We start from the raw sequence: 22411 nt of genomic DNA, 5'->3' as shown, positions 1-22411 counted from the left end.
GCAGAAACTTGGCAGCAGTTATGGATCATTCTGCATGTAGAACCTGACTTTGAGTGCTTGGTTTGAGTATAAGAAGAGAGTTGGCTCTGGTTCAGAACCTTAGTAATTTTTCCCTACCGTTTTCTTGTTTTGGAATTTAACATTCTACAAGCATATGTCCAACACACAGGATAAGTTGCTATGTCAGCTAGAGATAAGATCTATGTACCATTTAGAGGTGGAAATCCAGAAGCCTCGTCTTCATTGAAGAAAAAGGATGACATTAGAAGTGAATTTGGGCTCACTACTTTATACAGCTGTTATTGTCATAGTTTCCTCTGGGCTTTGGTAAATTGCTTTCTACTGGCAGTAATTTCTATTTCAGCTTGTCTAATTAAATATGTAACTGTGAATTTTTCAGTTCCTCGTAGTCAGCCAAAATCCATATATCATTGCCTGCTTTCCATTAGCAGAAGGAATCGTTGTTTGCTTTTCCCATCTCAGGGGTCTTCTTTTCAAAAATCATTTTGCACTTCATAAATAGTTTTTTTAAAAAGGACTTATATACTAACATCCATTGGTAACTCTCAGCACTCTATTGGTCAAGTTAGTTTAGACTGAATTAATAGTTTGGTAAAATAAGACCCAATAATGAAATGTCTTTTAGGATTCTTCCTCCCATATCTAAATCTCTCTCTGTGTGGTTTGCAATCCAGCTTCTTAGTTCAGATATAATGATGTCTCTAGTGGTGCTATAGCATTTTTCCTAATAACTATGTCCCACTGACTTTGTAATATATATTATTAATGTTCTAATTTCAAATAGATATGGAATACCTTCATGGTGGAAGCAGCTGTATGTGTGATAGTAAGCTCCATCATCTCTAGACGAGGGAAAAAAACAGAGGTTGATCAAGGATTTCATCAACGTAAATGAGAATCCCTAAAAGAAATAGATGCAAGGGTTTTCCCCCTCTTCATTTCCAACCTACTTGCTTATTTATTGCATTTAGCAAGACATAGTTAGACTCTATCAGCAAAATATATAACAGTGCAAGAGCAAGCATGGGTACAGGGTACAGGAGGGAATTAGGGAGCAGTTCAAGAACTTCTGTTCCTGACACTATTTCCTGTCTACTTCCTATGCTAAGAAAGTTATTCAAGTTCCTCTGAACAGGGCATTTAGCCATGCATAATACGAATGGGGTTGGGCATGTTACTCTTCCTCTAAATTCCCTGGGTGAGCCAGGGAATTTAGTTAAAGAGAAGAGCTGACACAAAGTTCTACTTGTATGTGCTTAAATGTAAGTAGCACTCTCTGTAAAGCAGAGTTCCCAGTCCCATGGAGAATTCTACTGACATTCAAGCCAACCCCCCTCAGAGCTTACTCCTCCACACAGCAAGGAGGGTTGGTATTGCGGAGGCAGGGCCAATGTGTCCAACCTCTCCTTTTTACAAATAAATAAATAGGACTAGCCAGGGTGATCATCTTATCAAGTTTGCATCAAGGACAAAATAGCCAAGGGAACTTGAGATAGAAAGGAGCAGGAAGAATTACTTTAATTCTAGCTCACTTTCTGCTTGTCGCTGCTCTGAACAATGCAGTTAGGTGGAGGTAATAAAAAAATGTTATTTGGGTGTGAGTTTATATTCACAGTGAAGGAGTAGAGGATGGGGAAGGCAAGCAGAATAGTCTTCAAGAAATCCTTGAATAGCCTTGATGAAAGAGGTTGAATTAAATGGAGATGGTTTAATTCAGTGGTGGGCCACACTGAAATAGGCTTACATACAGTGGGGCAAAAAAGTATTTAGTCAGCCACCAATTGTGCAAGTTCTCCCACTTAAAAAGATGACAGAGGCCTGTAATTTTCATCATAGGTATACCTCAACTATGAGAGACAAAATGGGGGGAAAAATCCAGAAAATCACATTGTCTGATTTTTAAAGAATTTATTTGCAAATCATGGTGGAAAATAAGTATTTGGTCACTTACAAACAAGCAAGATGTCTGGCTCTCACAGACCTGTAACTACTTCTTTAAGAGGCTCCTCTATCCTCCACTCGTTACCTGTAGTAATGGCACCTATTTGACCTTGTTATCAGTATAAAAGACACCTGTCTACAACCTCAGTCACACTCCAAACTCTACTATGGCCAAGACCAAAGAGCTATTGAAGGACACCAGAAACAAAATTGTAGACCTGCACCAGGCTGGGAAGACTGAATCTGCAATAGGCAAGCAGCTTGGTGTGAAGAAATCAACTGTGGGAGGAATAATTAGAAAATGGAAGACATACAAGACCACTGATAATCTCCCTCGATCTGGGGCTCCATGCAAGATCTCACCCCGTGGGGTCAAAATGATCACAAGAACAGTGAGCAAAAATCCCAGAACCACACGGGGGGACCTAGTGAATGACCTGCAGAGAGCTGGGACCAAAGTAACAAAGGCTACCATCAGTAACACACTACGCCGCCAGGGACTCAAATCCTGCAGTGCCAGACGTGTCCCCCTGCTTAAGTCAGTACATGTCCGGGCCCGTCTGAAGTTTGCTAGAGAGCATTTGGATGATCCAGAAGAGGATTGGGAGAATGTCATATGGTCAGATGAAACCAAAGTAGAATGTTTTGGTCTAAACTCAACTCGTCGTGTTTGGAGGAGAGAGAATGCTGAGTTGCATCCAAAGAACACCATATCTACTGTGAAGGATGGGAGTGGAAACATCATGCTTTGGGGCTGTTTTTCTGCAAAGGGACCAGGATGACTGATCCGTGTAAAGGAAAGAATGAATGGGGCCATGTATCGTGAGACTTTGAGTGAACACCTCCTTCCATCAGCAAGGGCATTGAGGATGAAACATGGCTGGGTCTTTCAGCATGACAATGATCCCAAACACACTGCCCGGGCAACGAAGGAGTGGCTTCGTAAGAAGCATTTCAAGGTCCTGGAGTGGCCTAGCCAGTCTGCAGATCTCAACCCTATGGAAAACCTTTGGAAGGAGTTGAAAGTCCGTGTTGCCCAGCGACAGCCCCAAAACATCACTGCTCTAGAGGAGATCTGCATGGAGGAATGGGCCAAAATACCAGCAACAGTGTGTGAAAACCTTGTGAAGACTTACAGAAAACGTTTGATCTCTGTCATTGCCAACAAAGGATATATAACAAAGTATTGAGATGAACTTTTGATATTGACCAAATACTTATTTTCCACCATGATTTGCAAATAAATTCTTTAAAAATCAGACAATGTGATTTTCTGGATTTTTTTCCCCATTTTGTCTCTCATAGTTGAGGTATACCTATGATGAAAATTACAGGCCTCTCTCATCTTTTTAAGTGGGAGAACTTGCACAATTGGTGGCTGACTAAATACTTTTTTGCCCCACTGTACTTAATGAATGGAATCTCCCAGACATGCAGTGCATGCCTAAGCTTGCTCTGGCAATGTTCCGTACTTGAGTTTCTCATCCTTTCCCTTCCTTTTCAAATCTTAAGAGGAATAGGTACCACATCTTCCCTGGGATTATGTATCATACTCTGTTGAACCATTGCTGCCATAATGAAGAAGCTTTTTTTCCTCTTGCAATCCAGTTCAAATTGACTTTATTCAGTTGCTTCAGTGTGAATGCCTCTGTTGTCATGCTAAATAACAATATCCACTTCTCTTCATGATTTTGGAAAAGGTTAGCTTGCATTTTCTTGTTTAAGCCAGTATTGAATATTTTGGGCCAAATGGTAAATAGACCTACTTTGCTAAAACATTTCCATTTTCTAAACCCCATTTCTCATATATCATACATTTCAAGACAAAAAGAGAGAGAGAGAGAGTTTAAAAACACAATACTGCCTGGGCTGTTTGCTTCTGGATTCTCTTCCATTTGCATGTATCTTTTTTTAAAAAAAGAAGTGATCAGAATTTCATCCAAGATCCCAACTGAGGCCAGTTTAATTCAAGTGAAACCATAGGAAAACATTGAAAACCACTGCATAGGTAGAATTGTTAAGCCTTAACTTATGTGCACATTATCACGTTTCCTAGTTATATTTTGGTTCTGCAGGCCACTTCAGATCTTCCTTTTTACTTAAATTTCATACAGAGAGTGAGGATTAGACAAATTGGAAGAAATTATGATAGATTCCTTCTTTCCATGCTTGTTTATAAGACTTTGTGAGGGCACTGTTCTCCCTGTACCTTTTTGAATAATTTTATTGGTGTATAGTATGTGCACATATATACTTTAATGAAATAAATAGCTAATTCTTATCCAGATATTACACAGGATCCAGATATATTTTCTCAGAGAAGAGCTCAGGTTCACATTATAAAATTATCTGAATAGAAATACTCTGTCTGGGAAGGTGTAATTTTGCTGCTTTCTGTCCTGGCCTCTTCAGTTTTGTTCATTGCAATGAGGAATGATATGTAGGATATGACCATGCAAGTATTGTGATGCAATTACTGTTACACAGGCATCCATGATGTTACTCAGGAAGAGTATGAAAACTCATTTCTTAATTAAAGATATTTTAATCGAATATAAAATATTTAAACATCTTTTGGCCTGTAATCCTATACTTGAAAGAAAAATCCACTAAAACTTACCTTCTTGTATGCTTCCCATTGGATTGCCACTCCATTCATTAAAGGAGATCTCATCCTACTTAAGCAAACCAAAACAGATCCGGCCACTTTCTTTGGGACCATCCCCTTCCTTACCAGTGGTTGGTGAGAGAGGGAGATAGGAAGAGCTGAAATCCAATACCTCTGGAAGGCACCAGGATAGAGAAGCCTGTGCTATGCTGACCTCCCATTTCCAGTGCTGGATCATCATTCCTTTTTCAGTGGGCAAGAAGCAATAATAGCCTGTCAAGGCTGTCCAGCTCAAGCAACAAGAACCATTTGGCCTTCTAGAAAGATGTTTACTGCTAATAGGGTAGTATTACCCTATTAGTAAAATCCTGAAAGCCTACCAAAGTAATTATCCTGCACAATGTATATTCCATGTAATTAAGGCAGAGTTACTCTGTCTTTCTCATGTTTCCTCCCTTCCCTGGAGTCGAGAATTTCTTCTGTAACAGCCATGTTTTCTCCTTTAACTGTCTTCTTGTCCCCTCTGTGCTCCCAAAGGTCTGTTAGGCATTTTATTGCTTTGTCCTACAATAGGTTTTCTCTCATATATGTAAAAGTTACTGTTAGTAATGGGCAACTTATGCTACTAACACTAAACTCACATTGGTCTATGAATATCACTAAAAATAAGTGAAGGGGTTTTGTGATCTGGAAAGCCCCCAAAGCATTATTTAATAGTCATTCTTTTGTATAGTCACAGCAATAGCCTCTTTATGTATATACCCTTTTATCATGTAACTGTGGCTTATTTAACATGACTCCTTAAATGATTATATTAAGGTTCAGGATGATTCTGTTGTGCAGTGGATGGACAGTAATCCAGGCCTTCGTTATTTTTTTTGTCAGAAAAAGGCATCATTTTCTAAACTTGAAGCAAATTATTTCCAAATCCTGTACATGGGATACAGACTTTTCTGATATTGCCATAGCTTTAGGCTGCAGTCCTGTGCATGCTTAGCCAGCAGTAAATCTCTCTGAACTCAGTAGTGCTTATTGAATAGACAGAAAGGACTGTATTGTCATAGATTTGATTTCTATAACTTTGTTGAAATGTAAACTATTCATAATGTTGTTACCAATGAATAATTGCAAAAGTCTGCTAATGTGTTTTCCTCTAAGATTTAACATTAAGCCTTAAAATTTAGGAAAAGAGCATCAAGTAACAGTTGCAATTGCTCACTGATAACAGCATTATGAATAGCTCAAAGGCAGTTTTTGAGTTCATCTTGTCTGATACTCTTTTTGAAAACTGTTCTGCTACCCCACCTACGTGTACCTGCAAAGAATAAAACAGCAGTCTTTTCAGAGTAAATATTAGTTGACATCTTATGCCTATTTATTTTTATATTTCATCTGAGATTGCCTCAAAACCATAATAATTATCACATTCTTATTGAATCACATAGGGCCTCATGCAGAAACACTAACATTTCACAAGATGTGGTAGTTTTGTGAGAGATCAGCCTCTTTTTTATTTTTATTTCATTACTCTTTTTATTATACAGTACTGACTCATTCAGAAATCACAACTGTGTAAAACAGATTAATATAAATTAAAATATTAAAATATGGATGTATCCACATGCATATGTATACATATTATGTATTCTGAGTACATGCAGTTACATGCACCTTCTAGTTGGTGGGATGTAGCCAAAGTAATCTTGTTTGCAAGGTAGTCTTTAGCTTAGAGATCCCAGCTTGCATGAGATAGCATCAGCATACCAAGTGGACTTGAGTTGCATTTGCATCTTACTAGCCAAAACACGTCAGAACTGACAAATACTATTCTTATCATTAGCAGGTGGGTGTTATATGCATATTATAATCCAGTGAATGAAAATAATGGAAGACTAGATAAGAATTTTGTTAAAAATTGTGTAACATTCTGAATGAATGCGACTCGAAGGAAAATTATTCTAATAAGCCATATGAATAGATGGGTGGGAACAAGATGAGATAATATAGAAAAAGTGACTAGGTCATTTGAAGACCCAAGAATTAATTAATATAGTGATTTTCTGGTGAGTATCTGTTCAGAAAAAGGTATGTTTGTTTCAAACACATGGTTTAAGCATAAGTCTTTTTATAGATACACATAACAAAGGAATGTATATAAATAAAGCATGATTGATTGATATTTTATGATGCAAGATTAAGAGAATTAGTGAACAATGCAAGAATAATGAGGTTCTGAATGTGGGAGAGACACTTTTTAACAATTTCAGTGTTATTTATAGTGGGGAAAAAGGAAAGAAGTGAAAGAAGGTAGAACAACTGCAGGAAGAGAAAAACCAAGTCCTCAGCGGAAAAAGTGTTATAAAACAGATTAGTTTTCTGACAATTAATGGATAGAGGATGTAAGGAAGGAAGGTGAGACAGTTGAGGCAGCTACTTGAAACAGAATGAAAAACATCATGTTACAGAATGCTACAGAAATATGTGGAGTTATGCTCATTAGAAGTACAAAAAAGCATGTTTTGTAGAATGATGAAGTGGAAGACACTATGGATGAGAAAAAAATACTTATAAAAGAATTATTATTATTAATATTATTAGATTTTTATCCTGCCTTTTTAAATATTTGGTCATCTCAAGGCAGCAAACATACCTCATTCTCCTGCCTCCTACTTTTCCCACAACCACAACCCTGTGAGATGGGCTGGGCTGAGAGAGAGTGACTGGCCCGAAATCACCTGCTGGCTTTTGTGCCTCAGGCAGGCCTAGAACTCACAGTCCCCTGGTTTCTGGGCCAGTACCTTCATCACTACACCAAACTGGCTTTCAAATTACTGCAAGTCATGTGAAGGAGGGAAAAAACTGTATAACATGTATATAAAGAAAAAGATAATTGCAGAGAAAGTAGTTAAACAGAACATCAGTTCATGTGGCAGAATAGAGCAAACGTTGATTGCCATTCTGTCATGTGATTCTCCAGATATATACCTTGTACTTGTGGAAGATAACCTGAATCTGCGAATTAGCTGAGAGAAATCCAGATGAGGGTTGTTCACACAGAGAGAATCTCTCACAGGAGTGGGGAAGGCATACACAAGAGAGAAGCAAAGGGGGAGAGCTGTCTGCATGCATTAGCTGAATTATCTGACTGAAAACTGATATGTTTAGCATTCTGTTGTAATGCTAAAAATAAAGGAAAAATGGAAAGTTTCATTACAAAAACCTTGCCTCTAAGATTTGGTCTGAACAATCCTAAGAAGTCATGACAAGAAAGGAAAGAAAGAGTGATTTTGATGGGAAAAAAAATTGCTTTCAAAATGGGTGAAGAGGGCTAAAACAAGGAGCCCCCAATAGAGTGAATGGAATTAAAAATAAAAGTAATGAACTGATTTGGGATGAAACTGGAAGGAGAAAATGGTAGAAGGAACATTTAGAGATTTGTCTGGTAATATAGAGGTATGTTGAAAAGAGAAATTGTTTTTTAAAAAATTAATGGTGCAATATAACAAACTACTAGAACACAAAATACACCAGTAATTGTATACTAAAAATGTCCTACTTACATTTTAGTGATTAAAATAAACTAGACTTAAAAGAAGAAAAATAAGGTAATAAAAAGAAAAAAAAATAAAATCCATGTTGTATCAATATAAAACTAATTAAATCCTTAAACTTAATTTTAAACCATATAGAAATATACTGCTGTATCTACTCATTTTAGACTATAAAGACATTTTAAATATTGATAATAAACACATTTCTCGAACCTATTCCTTAAGATCTGGAGGGTAAGATTCTTTCCATTTTTATAAAATTATTTTCTTTGCTGAACCCCAGGCCAATAAAGTGAAAGCTCTTCATAAAAGGACTAATTCCATAATTTAGGGGGTATGATTTAACATCATATTTACATTTTTTACTATTATGCTGTTTCCCAGAAAGCTGTGACTTGAAACCAAAAGGGAAGTATGGCGGGATAATACCAAGACCAAATTGGAGGAAGCTAAAAGCCCTCAAATTTCTTACCATGCCAGTATTAAAGATCAGATATCCAACTTTTTTTAAACATGCTTTGGGGAGTCCAGTAAACATGAAGCAATATTTTCTGATGAACTAGCTTTATTTTTAAATAGTAAAAACTATATTTTACATTTCCCATTGAAATCATTGGGGTTTTGAAATGCACTCAAAAGCAAGAAAGCAGATGCTATAGTTTGAAAAACAGATTTTAACTTGTGGTTTTAAACATGACATTTGTGTACTGATGGAATAATGGTAAATTTTATTACAAAATATAGATCACATTGTACAAGAGAGGGAATATAACAATCACCGTCATGTGTCAATAATTTAGTGCACAACCCCCCCCCCAGCTTAGAGTTCTCCAGATGTGTTGGGACTCTCTCCTTCCAGAACTCCCAGCAATATGGCTTCTTGCCATCTTGGCTGGGCATACTGTGACTGGTAATCCCAGCACATCTGGAAACTGTCAGGTGAAGGAAGGCTGGTTTAGTGCAGTGTAGAATAATATGGAATAGCTGGATACTACCACCATCCCACCTCAAACTCAATAGCATAAATGATCTGAAGCTAATCCAAAGAATGAATTCTGGTTTAAATACATTTGGCATGCTGACTTGCTGGGGGGGGGGAGGGGAGTCAGCGAAGGGAAATCAATTGATGTAGCCTTAGAAAATATTTTTGAAATTGTCCATCTGAGGTCTTTGATAATTAGAGGCTAGCCTGTAGAGATTGGCAGAGTAAATTACTGTCAAATGTTTACCCAACAAAATGTATGCCCAGGACCATATCCTATGCTGATATTACTGAAACCAGAGTCCGGAAATGTACACTGGAAACAAGACTTGGTACCTTTCTTGTGCCAACACAAACAGCAATTACAGCTCAGTATGAGAGGCATCGTAAGAAATACTACTGCATATCAGTAGTTCAACAAAGTCAGCACTTTTGGGTAATTGCAGGGGAAAGGGCTGAAAAACATTACACATCTCAGCAAGAAATGGCCCTTTATACATTAAAAGTGATCCTTGATAAAACAATGCCGGGGTCATGAGAAGGCTACTTTGCCAATTTTGCTCTCACCGTGGGATCTGTGGACATCTGGTTCAGCTGCGGAAGCTGGAAAACAGCTTTAATATTCTCTTGACAGTAAAACGGACATGTGGAAAACATTCTAACCTGTTAATCTGTGGTGCTCCTGAAAAAAAGGGGGGGGTGAGGACATTTGGCTTTATGTTTTATAATGATGAATAGCATGTTTCTGAGTCCAGCTGTAAATAGATTAGTGGCACCAAAAAGAAAAATGTTCCTAAATATAGGACCTTCACCTGTGTAACTCTTCTGATGGGCTAAATGGCAGGGGTAATTTGAGCTTCTATTCTCACAACTTATTGATCTGTTTTAAAAGGCTCAGTTAATATGTACTGTTTGCAGAATGGTAGATCTCCTGCACCAGCGTGAAGTAATTGAGACTGTGGCTCTTTATCTGTTTACTGGGTCTAATCTCACTGAACTCAGTGGGGCCTAGCTTTGGACAGATGTGCAGAACAGACCATTGCATTGCAATTAATTATAGAAAGTATTCAGTCCTGTCTCTCTGCAGCTCTAGGCAGCTCTAGGGAGTTCATATATAGCTTGCTGAACTGTTTAATTTAGTTAATTTTAGGGGGGGGGTCCCGTTCTCCTTCTCCCTTGCCCAAAGCTATTCCCAAGGGTTTACAACCCTCTAGAACAGAATGAGGTAGAATGCAGAAGTTGGGGCTTGCCCGATTTAAATAAGGTTTTCTTCAAGTGGAATTTCATGGAAACAATTCAGAAGTGACGACAATGCCTGTTTTTCTTCTCTCACTTCATTCTCAATCCAGCCTACAGTCCAGGGATTTCCTGCTAGTCTGTCATCCAAAGATCAGTCAGGTTTGGCCCTGCTTAGCTTCTTCCAGATTATCTAGGTGTTGCTGTGAGTAGAAAAGCTTTAAACTAATCACAGATATCTCTCCTCCCAGATGTATACTGTACAGAGCGTATTGTACATGCAGATCAGTTACAGAGTTTGCTGAATGAATGATATCCATGTCCTAATATACAAAACAACCGTTTGAATGTTACTATGGGGAAAATGAAAAGACAAAATAAAATAAAATTTACTTTGTGTTATATTGCACTTATGTAAAGCAGGAAAAGAGGTCAAACACATGAACTAATTACATATTTTTGTAAGCTACCCTATTAGTTATATTGTCTGAAATGATCAGCTGTCTTTGCCAGAATGTTTTTCTATGGTTAATGTTTTCATTGTTCACTGGGAAACAGCAGAAGATTTAGTATAGCAAATTTGTGGGTTTTGAAAGCAACCTTGGCCAAATGCAGGTGAGTCAGGAACTTCAGAGAAAACTTTATAAGCAAAGGCACTGTCAAGAGTAAAAACCATCCTTAAAACTGGGATCTTGGGGTTCACAGTTTTAAAGGAACCCCCTTTAAAGGTATGCCAATAACGTACCTGCCTTTTGGTCTTCAGCAGTAGAGATAGCATATCTTGGCTGCAAAAATCAGTTGGCAACAAGGAGATCCCCAAAATTCTTTGTCACCATCTAGTCATTATTCAGGATTTTTTCCCAACACAGATATGATCACTTTTTCAGGAGAGAACACATTATTTTGACCTTTAGGAAAAGAAAGTTGCCTATGCTATGAGTTGAGATCCTGCTGCCATATTATGCTCTTGGTGCGAGAATACTGGGCTTTTAACACCTGTTTTGGGTGATCCAACTAAAGGTAAGCCCCCTACATCCCAGTCATCTAATTGGGGATTAAGTGTATTCTTGTCTCCAATAAATCCTGACAACTGACCTGTGAGCTCCAGTAAGGTAGATATCATCCTGTAATGATATATTTATGAGCCTGTAATAGATTATCCTTTTATTGCGCCATGGTAGGTTGTGCAAGTACAAATCCTTCATATATTGCAATTTGGTATTTTCAAAATTTTGGAAAAATCGACATTTTATTGTTGTTTAACTTTTAGTTTAAAAATAAGTAAATTAAAATCTTAAATAAAATGTCCCTGTTGTCAGGATTTATCAAAAAGTCAAGCAAAAAAACAGCCACCTTAAGGCAACAGTGCCACCAAGTGTTTAGCAAAAGAATATTTTTCACTTTAAAAATTAATTATATTCTTAACTCCATGTACATCTTGCATGCATATAATTAATACTAAATTACAAAGAAGAATCAAATACAGTCCCCTAGTAATTTGGGTGGTATTTAATAGAATTTTAATCCGATGTTCATATTTGTTTTTAGTTTAAAAGTAATCTGTTTGGGTGGTGTTTAACAGAATTTAATCATATGTTCATATTTGTTTTTAAGCTCCAATGTATCTGATCTAGTTTTTCTTCATGAGGCCTGAGCGAAGCATTCAGAAGAGTTATTTTGCAAAGTTGGTTTAATGCTCCTTGAACCATCAACGCAGCTAGGTCCTCTGGCAGGTTTGATGCGGTTGTTTTTAAAGGGTTTCCTCCATTGTCTGCATGCTAACATGTATGCACAGAAATCCTTCCATTGGAACCACCACCACTACCACCAAAGGTGACTATGCCTAGAGACAATGGGGGAAAACCTTCAAAATAGTTGCACTGAACATTCTGGAGAATGTGGCTGCTTCAGGGCTTTAAGGAGAGATGTGTGGCTTGCCCAATGCACTTTGACAAGCATCCTGTCAAATCTTTCACACTAAACTTTTTATACTAAAACTCTTAAGTACACAGTTTGTTTCTGATTGCATACATAAAAACCCAATTAAAGGCAAGTATTTATTCCACTACTTTTATTCCAGTTGGCTCAAAGTTTTTATCTAAAGCTCCTGAGTAGCCAAAATCCTGCACACTGAGCTAGCAGCACCAGTGCACACTAGCTACTTCTGCAGATAAGCAATGCATAACGTCAGCACTGTCTGGCTGCATTTCCATTATGAAGGGGCAATTTATTGCAACCTTGGTTGGCACCCTCCCATTTACTCAGTGGAATTTGTGTTTAGCAGAGCATACACGTGTGAGTAGAATCTAACCTCAGAGGCAGTACCCTTAGAGTACTTAGGGACAGGTGCCTAAGGTTTAGAAGTACAAATAAAGTTTATTCAGGAAATTGTACACTGTTGTACATGGCTCCATTATACATGGCTCCATCCCTTGATGAATGAGCTTCCTGTCCTCATGGTGGTAAAATTGAGAAGGAAGCATAAAATTCTTGATTCTTCCTGCAGGAAATAGGCTGAAGGGAAGAATCTCACTCTACCAAGGGACAAAGACCAGACCTTTATTCCAAGTGGTCAGTAAAATAAAATGTGCAAAGAATGGATGCTTCTGAACCTACAGATCCAACATTTGTCTAGTTGATAATACACATCACTGAATGTAAAACAACTGAAAGTATTATGAAAGACTATATTATTCAGCAGTGAAATTTCATGATTAGCTTGGTATCAATAGATCTGTGCAGTTTGTTCCATGTGCAGCTTGTTCCAAGGTGTTTTAGGCTTTTATTTTTCAAGCAGTAGCTCCTTAGACCTCATGGGAGAAAGCACATTTGAAATATGGATTTTAAAGTAGGAGCAGACAGAATCCCCTGGATTCTTCTCAATGCTTATTTTGTGACAAGCTGAAGTCGCTTTTATTTAATTTCATTGGATACAGGTAGTCCCTGGGTTAAAAATAGGTTTAAGGACAACCCATAGTTAAGAACGGAGCCTACTGTAGCAAAATTTGAGTTAAATACACAATGATTTGAGTTAAATACACAATGGTACGAGTTCATTACACAATACTACTTATACAATATATAAGATATCAAATAAATAAATAACACAATAATACTGTTCCAGCTTACATACAGTATACATTTGACAAGGGTAGACCTTGGGAACAGAATTCATTCTTAAAATGGGGACTACCTGTACCTCTTGTGGAAATAGTTCTGTAATACCTAGTTTAATTTTGCATTTTTTAATAATGTGTACCAACTTTTCCTCTTGCTGCTATTAAATTTTTATTGTTTGTTTTTTTCAATTTTATGTGTCTTTTCTTATTGTATTTTGTGTGTCTTTCCTTATTACATTTTGATTTTTCATCATTTATTTCTGTTGATTATATTGTACAATTTTATGATTAGGGTTTTACATCAATCTGCCTACATTTAATAAGAACATGGGATATTATTATAATGTTTTCATCATATAAATTTCTAAAGCTAGTTTCCATGCCTACTTTAGCTTCAGAAAAATGCTTCTCACTGCATATAAGTCTGACACATAGCTTTTTTGATAATTCAGCATTTTGGGACTTATGTAAAGTTTTTATTTTGTCATACTTCTGCATAAATGTTATATATACCTTGAGTTACATTAATGTAAGACTGCTCTGTGAGATTTAAAATGATTTTAGCCTATATGAGTTGTATAATGTATTATCTAAATATGAACATTCATAAAAATGTTGGCTGTGTTATATTTGAACTTGAGGAGGAAATTAATTGTAAATCTCAGAGACATCCATTTTAGTACTTTAAGTTCCTATTGTAAATTGTCCAATATCAAATTAACTTTTGCTGGGCTTCCCTGACAGTAGCGATTGATTCCCTGATAAAAAGTCTCCAGATGCTATGATTGTATTTTATAAATGGCACAACTGGACTCTGCAATGGTTTAAATACGATATTGTGTGACAGATGTGCTCTAATATAACTGTTAATATTCAGCATGTTGCTGAACCCATTGTACATTAAAGCTGAAGAAGCATCACAACAGAAAACAAAGTTTTTAAGTCTCAGTAAGACAACTGTAAGTGGACTAATATCAAGATGGAAGCTTTTCTTTGCCATTTATGCAGAAAATCTGAAGGTGATGGTGATAGATCAAGATGTGTACATAGGACTCCTAGTTCATTTAGGGTGATCAGCCATGAATCTATGCAGTCATCTGAGTTTGATGCTTTTCTGGGATGAAGAAAGCAAAGTGGTTGCTTTGTTGAGCTCAATGAGTCATAAAGCCTATAGACCAAAATATACAGTTTGTAAACATAAACTTCAAGTGAAGCTTCAAATTAAACTGACTTAAAACATTTGAAGGAGTCCACACAAGGAACAAGCCACCATTGTGTGTGCCAAGAAGTTCATTTCCCTTAATTGTAGCAGAGGAAACATGCCAAAGGCTGATGGTTGGAACTGATTGGGGTGATGTGTTTCACAAATACTTGAAAAATGCTTTTTATGGAAGATCAAACCTACAACACCTATCTTTTATCTATGGCTTGAGTTGAGAATATGCAGTAGTTATGAATCCATAAGATTTCAGTCATTTGAACAATGTCATGTTCTCCACTTGTGAGACTTTCAATTCCTCATTTGCAATAGAGAATCTCAAGCTGTTGTTTGATCAGTCCATACTGATTGCTGGAATCAGTTTGTAAAGAAATAGAGTGTTTTATTTTGAAAGAGGAATTGGTAAGCATGGCAGCTGTGTTAAATGTTTGTCTAAAATAAGCCATGCATGGAGAGGGTTAAAGTACAATAGCATAGGAGTAAAATGGCATCTGAATTATTGAAGGAAGGCTGCCCAGATGTAGATTACAGAAAATGCTCTTAACCATTTTCTTATGCAGCATGCACTAGTGAGCATTTTTAACTTGAGGACTATCCAATGGAATACTATTATTATCTGTTATTGTTTTCTAGATGGGAGTTCATGTTGTGGATTCCTCTGTTTCGGGCTTAGGAGGCTGTCCATATGCAAAAGGTGCCACTGGAAATGTAGCCACAGAAGATGTGATATACATGCTTAATGGCTTGGGGATCAATACAGTAAGCTAATTTTCATATCTCTATCAGATTCTGCATAATTGCTAAAATTGGGGGCCACTGAAATAGCATATACAGTGTGTGATGCTTGTTATACTGATTTCAAATAATATAATGTGTTATTTTTTTATACCATTTATAAATCAGTGCACACTAATGTATTCTAGGACAGCAATCTGTTAGGAGAGATTGCCTTTTCCACAGAATAGGCATATGTGATCATCTCTGTTAAAGGGATTGCATAATCCTATTCTTGTAGTTATACATACGTGAATTTGTATGTAAATCTAACTAGTTTTCCCAGGATAGGAATGTATCTCAGGCAATTATAAAATTCTTTTTAAAATAGTTTTAAGCCTTACTGTTACTTGAGTTCTAGACTTTGTAGTTCATTTTCTGTTATCAATTTCTTTATTGATAGCGCGTACCATTTACTAAAATTAAACATTGCCCAGTGTTTACATTATCTCCACGTACTTGTTCTTGCTTGGTTGACTGATGATGCTAAAGAACACAATGGATTTATTTCCCCTTTTAAAAGCCGTAGTACTTTCAGATGAGCTGAGATCTTTGAAGTGACAGTTAATTCCTCATTTAGAACAAGATTCAGACTGATTAGATCAAATTGTCAGTTTACTCTGGGAAAGCTCAGACACAGCATCTACACATAGTTGTGTATAGTTCTGCAAAGGTCAGCTCAATGAACATGTGGCAAATGACCATTAGATTTAAGACGCTGAAACATTTTTCTTTTCAAAAGATAACATGTATGTGTCAAAAGAATATTAGAATCCCAAAGCAGTTATGATTCAGTGCTATTTATGCAGAAGTCCCTGCTCATCAGATTTCTTCCAGTTTACTCAGTGCCTAAATACATATTCAGTAAATACACTTCCAAGAAGAAATGTGCATGGGATAGTTTGAATCTGAAGTAAAAAGATGCTATTTTTAGATTTCCTGACTAGTTCATCTCTCTTATAGCAGGATTCTTTCAGTTTCTTCCATCTCCAGTTAAAATAGAAACTGCCTTTTGCCAAGTGACTTTATGTGTGCATTTGTACTAGAAATGTGCTTACACTCCAGCACAGATGCTCACTCAGTTGAGAGTCCCTAAGATTTTCCCTTCCACCTGGACTTTGCAGCCTCCAGTAATTTGGGGGACTAGTCTGCCTGGTCACTGCCTCCACTTATTCTTCACAGAGAAATTTCCTCTTGAAACCAGTCTCTCAGGAGGAGGTGACTCCTTCTCTCTCCCTCCCTCCCTCTCCTTCCCCTTTGTAGCTAAGTGGGGTGGCCAGGATGGATGAAAAGCTAAATTCCCTGTCAGAAGGAAACACTGAATGTCAGAAGATACAAGTTGTTTGCTATGTAGATTAAGGTTAAGAAGCTAATTGAACATTGAAGACAGTGAGAGAAAAAGAAAAGGAAAATCTCACACATTCTGTAGGTTTTAATTTTCAATTTATCTTCCTGGTGCAAAAAAACATGGAGGCACAGCTCCCATGTAGGTAGAACAAAACAGATATAGCAGAGATCAGTCCATAATATAGACGGCTTAATTTCTTCTACCTCTCCAAGCTCACTTCAAGTGAGCTGGGGTGTATTTCTTACCTGGTGGAGGCCAGATGGGAAAGATGCTCTCCTCCATGACCCAGAATAAGGGCAACATAAGCTTCCTTCTTGTCTGTTTCAAAGCCCACTTTTTGCTTGGTTGGTTGCTTAAAATTTGAGTTTCCTGGGCTTTGCTAGACTCTGCCCACTATCTTGATTGATTGATTGATTGATTGATTGACTTTTTCATTCCTAAACCTCTAGGAGTGTTTTCTCCTCTTTCACTACAGCATCTAACTATAGAGCTGGTTTTTTCTGGCTTTTTAAGGTAAAAATGGGAATAGGATAACTTGGAAGCTAAGCACCCTCATACTTAACCTTAACCTCAACTTTAAAATACTATCCAATATTGCTGCTTTAGGAGCCATGTTTTGGAATTGTGCAAGATTAAGACTGGGAACGGGAGTGGCCATCTTTTATTCTGTAAAAAAAAAAAAGTCCCAAAAATATTGTCATTTTGCTGCCAAAATTCTGGTGGTGAATGTCAGGTCATAGGTGCCTTCACAGAAGTGATGACTGAGGGTTGAACATACCTGCAGGTTGCCCATCTTATCATAGTGGGCATGCTAGAATGCCCCAGCTATATTTAATGTAGATAAGTGGGGAAAAGAAAACATCTTCAGTAAAGTTGGTTAAAAAGAGAAAATCCACCACATTGGGTCATACAGAGATGTAGCAAAGAGTGTTTTCAGTGACTGTATTCTGGATTCCTTTCTTTCTTCTTGCTTACCTAGGTCAAACTGAATTATGCCAGAACTTTCCTTGCACCTTGCTTTTTTAATACAACATTTCTGTTTTTGAGTGACACCTCTGTCTTTCCTTCCATTGACACTCACACTTCTATCTGCTGAAATTATGACTCATATCTCAGGCCCATTTAACTATTGTTTATTCTTACAGCCACAAACTCATATAGAATATACAGTACTGTGCAGATGTTTTAGGCAGGTGTGAAAAAATGGTGTAAAGTAAGAATGCTTTCAAAAATATATATTGTAATTGTTTATGTTTATCAATTTACAAAATGCAAAGTGAGCAAGCAGAAGAAAAACCCATGTCAAATCAATATTTGGTGTGATTACCCTTTGCCTTCAAAACAGCATCAATTCTTCTAAGTACACTTGCACACAGTTTTTGAAGGAACTCGGCAGGTAGGTTGTTCCAAACATCTTGGAGAACTAACCATATATCTCCTGTGGATGTAGGCTGCCTCAAATCCTTCTGTCTCTTCATGTAATCCCAGACAGACTTGATGATGTTGAGATCAGGGCTCTGTGGGGGCCAAACCATCACTTCCAGGACTCCTTGTTCTTCTTTATGCTGAAGATAGTTCTTAATGACATTAGCTGTATGTTTGGGGTCATTGTCCTGCTGCAGAATAAATTTGGGGCCAATCACACGCCTCCCTGATGGTATGGCATGATGGATAAGTATCTGCCTGTATTTCTCAGCATTGAGGACACCATTGATCCTGACCAAATCTCCAACTCCATTTGCAGAAATGCAGCCTCAAACTTGCAAGGAACCTCCACCATGCTTCACTGTTGCCTGCAGACACTCATTATTGTACCGCTCTCCAGCCCTTCAGCAAACAAACTGCCTCCTGCTACAGCCAAGTATTTCAAATTTTGACTCATCAGTCCAGAGCACCTGCTGCTATTTTTCTGCACCCCAGTTCCTATGTTTTCATGCATAGTTGAGTCACTTAGACTTGTTTCCACGTCATAGTTATGGCTTTTTGGCTGCAATTCTTCCATGAAGACCACTCCAGACTTCTCCAGACAGTAGATGGGTGTACCTGGGTCCCACTGGTTTCCACCAGTTCTGTGCTGATGGCACTGCTGGACATCTTCCAATGTCAAAGGGAAGTAAGCATGATGTGTCTTCCATCTGCTGCATTGTTCCCTTGGTCGACCACTGCGTCTACAGTCTGCAACATTGCCCATTTCTTTGTGCTTCTTCAAAAGAGCTTGAACAGCACATCTTGAAACCCTAGTCTGCTTTGAAATTTTTGCCTGGGAGAGACCTTGCTGATGCAGTATAACTACCTTGTGTCTCGTTGCTGTGCTCAGTCTTGCCATGGTGTATGACCTGTGACATGAAACTGTCTTCCACAACCTCACCTTAGTAGCAGAGTTTGGCTGTTCCTCGCCCAGTTTTAAGCCTCCTACACAGCTGTTTCTGTTTCAGTTAATGACTGTCTTTCAACCTACATATGAAATTGATGATCATTAGCACCTGCTTGTTATAATGGTTAATCATACACCTGACTCTAATCCTACAAGATCCCTGACTTTGTGCAAGTGTACAAAGAGTGCAAGTGTAAGAACTGATGCTGTTTTGAAGCCAAAGGGTAGTCACACCAAATATTGATTTTAGATTTCTCTTCTACTTGCTCACTTTGCATTTTGTAAATTGATAAACATAAACAATTACAATATATATTTTTGAAAGCATTCTTACTTTACAGCATTTTTTCACACCTGGCTAAAACTTTTGTACAGTACTGTATCTTGTTCCTATTCAACAGCAAGCACTTATAAGCCAGCCAGTGATTTGATCCCCACTCCGTTTCTTAGGGAGGCTAGTGAGTAAGGGCTAGTTGTAGGTTTCTTAAATACAGTAATGTCTTTTCCTTTTTTTTAGTTTCATATCTCTTCCATGAGTAAAGATTGTTTAACAGCTTGTTTAATTGCCTTAGCTAGAGTGTTTCTCATTTAATTTCATAGAAGAATGGATTTTGATCTGATAGATCAATAGCTTTTCAGAGTGGTTTACAAAAAGTTATATTCCAAAGTGTACGCACCACATGTCAAAAGCAAAACTTTAGAATACCGTAATATAAAACAGCAGTATAAAAGCAATTAGCCAAATTAAAAAATGAACAACGAGCAAACCCTAACATATAATGGTAAATAAAAGAAGCCATATCTGGCACCAATATTATACAAGGTTGAGCTGAGCCTATGTTGACAGTTCCATATTTAAGGTGCCACTACTAAGTGGCCCTACTGCATTTCAAATAGAGCACTAATTGTCATAGTGTATTTAAACTGGGGCCTTCAGATATTCTGTTTACTACTAGAAGTAGTAAAGGGCCTGAGCCAAATTTTTGAATTAAACTGAGGCACAAACTAGCAGTATTATTTCCAGAGCACAGGTGTAATATGATTATATTTCTCTTGTAGTTATCAGACTGGAGAGCCAGTTTGGTGTAGTGGTTAAGGCACCAGGCTAGAAGCTGGGAGACTGTGAGTTCTAGTCCTGCCTTAGGCACAAAGCCAGCTGGGTGACCTTGGGCCAGTCACTCTCTCTCAGCCCTAGGAAGGAGGCAAGAACAAACTACTTCCAAAATCTTGTCAAGAAAACTGCAGGGACTAGTGCAGACAGTTGCCAGGAGTCAACACTAGCTTGAAGGGACAAAAATAATAATAATTTTAAAAGGTTATCACTCTGAATTTTGGACAATTCAGGTCCATTCAGACAATGTAATTGCAAATTCTGAACCATATTCAGAGGCAGACCCATATATAATTCCCTGAACTAATGTAATCTGGAGATTTTGTGTTTGTGATGTAGATGTTAAAAAGCATTGGGGACATAATGTATTAGAATGCTGCAAGACACCAAAGTATAGTAGGCAAGGAGGTAAGACAGACAGGCAGACTCAGAGAAAGATTTCAGCATGCTCATGTTTTCTCTCCTACTGAATATCTTGAGTGGTTATATATAAAAATATATATTAAAAATAATTCTCTATCTTTCTCCTCTCTCTTCCTCAATTTTAGGGTGTGGATCTTTACAAAGTCATGGAAGCTGGCAATTTCATTTGCACAGCTTTGAATAAGAAAACCAGTTCTAAAGTTGCTCAAGCTTCCTTCAGTGATTGAGCTGGAAAAGAAATGGTGGCATTCTTAAAAGTTAATATTTACCCATCAGTGGGCTTTTCCTGTTTATAGTTGTGTAAGACAAGCCTATTGCAAAAAAAAATTCAGCTGAGGGGAATAGTGGCACCATAGTCAATATTAGGCCAATGGCAGTAATGAATTATAAGACCAGAGGAGAAAAACTTCACTTGAATTGCTAAATGAAATTTTCTTTTTTTCCCTGGGGTCCTTGGATATTGCCTGTTGCAACTCACCATGGCCTCTCTCTATCAGGTTGTAGTCAACTTTTTATGTGATGCTCATATAATCTCTGTGCATCCCTATCATAGTCTTATGCACTATTTGTACCAACAAGAGTACATACTTACTTGCTTACAAGTACATGAATTAAAAGATAAGTTTGAGATAAATTGAACTGAGCAAGCATACTGTATGGAAGGTAATGTAATGCTACTGAAATTGAACTGAGCATATCTTGATATGAGTTCTCCAGAAAGGTATATGCATATCAATAGTAAAGGAGCAAACAGTCAAGAAATATGCCACAGACTAGCACTTGGTAGAGTAGCAATGAAGGCCTTGGAAAAAATATTCTTATGCTATGATGTGTCTGTACTACAGAGATCAGAATAGTGCAGGCAATGGTTTACCCTGTGACACTATGGAAGTGAAAGCTGGACTTTGAAGAAGCAGATAGAAAGAGTGTTGATGCTTTTGATGTTGGAGATGAATCAACAAACAAATCAACCTAGAGTTCTCACTTGAGGCACAAATGACCAGGCTCAAATTATCCTACTTCAGACACATTATGTTTGACCTAGCTCTCGAGAAGGCTCTAATGCTGGGAAAGGTGGAAGGAAGGAGAAGAAGAGTATCACTAGCAGCAAGATGGATGGACTCAGCTACAGAGATGATGGATGTACCACTGAAAGACCTGAAGGACCAGGCTAGGGACAGATCATCATGGGGAAAATCACTAAGAATTGACAAAAAATTGATGGCATATAATAAATCATATGCAGATCAGGCTCCAAACTAAGAGTAAGCAATATGGGACTATCCAGATATGTTGAACTTTATCAGCCTCAACCCAGCATGGCTAGTGTAGTAAGAAATGATAGGAATTGCCCATCCCTGTCAAATTCAGGAAAATATATGTCATAATGCATTGGTTACTCTTTTAAAATGCCTTAGAAATTTATTAAATTTGCCTCCATTTTTAATTTTATATATTTGCTTTAAAAATGTATATGTGTACTCTTCTGGAAACATTTCTCTGTGTATTAGATGATGTGATTAGCTAATCTATTTATAAAACACACTCTGATTGAAAAAGCTTCTTTCCCTTAGTATATATAAAATCAATAAATAACTTAATCTGTCTCTGTTCAAAGCTCTTACAACTTCGAATCCATGATCAACTGCAACTCTCAGTGTCTAAGAAACCCTCACTGTGCTAAAATGCCATGAAAAAGGGCAC

At 37.5% G+C, this 22411-nt stretch overlaps 1 protein-coding gene across 1 annotated transcript in view; it reads left to right on the top strand.

The window, feature by feature from the left end:
• The window catches only part of HMGCLL1 (3-hydroxy-3-methylglutaryl-CoA lyase like 1), a 62255-nt gene extending 39883 nt beyond the window's left edge, over positions 1-22372 (top strand). Inside the window, exons 8-9 of the mRNA XM_088137163.1 lie at positions 15311-15436; positions 20833-22372. Of these exons, the coding sequence (XP_087993289.1) occupies positions 15311-15436; positions 20833-20934 (228 nt within the window). The 3' untranslated portion in view covers positions 20935-22372. The remainder of the gene's footprint in view (positions 1-15310; positions 15437-20832) is intronic.
• The last annotated feature ends 39 nt before the right edge of the window (positions 22373-22411 follow it).

Source organism: Python bivittatus, unplaced genomic scaffold (genome assembly GCF_059951505.1).
Source record: "Python bivittatus isolate LINGU-HERP-01145 unplaced genomic scaffold, Pbiv_v1 ctg000020_np1212, whole genome shotgun sequence".
In the NCBI taxonomy this organism is placed as follows: Eukaryota; Metazoa; Chordata; class Lepidosauria; order Squamata; family Pythonidae; genus Python; species Python bivittatus.
Note: the sequence above shows the minus strand (reverse complement) of the source record. Positions and strands in the feature narration are given on the sequence as shown.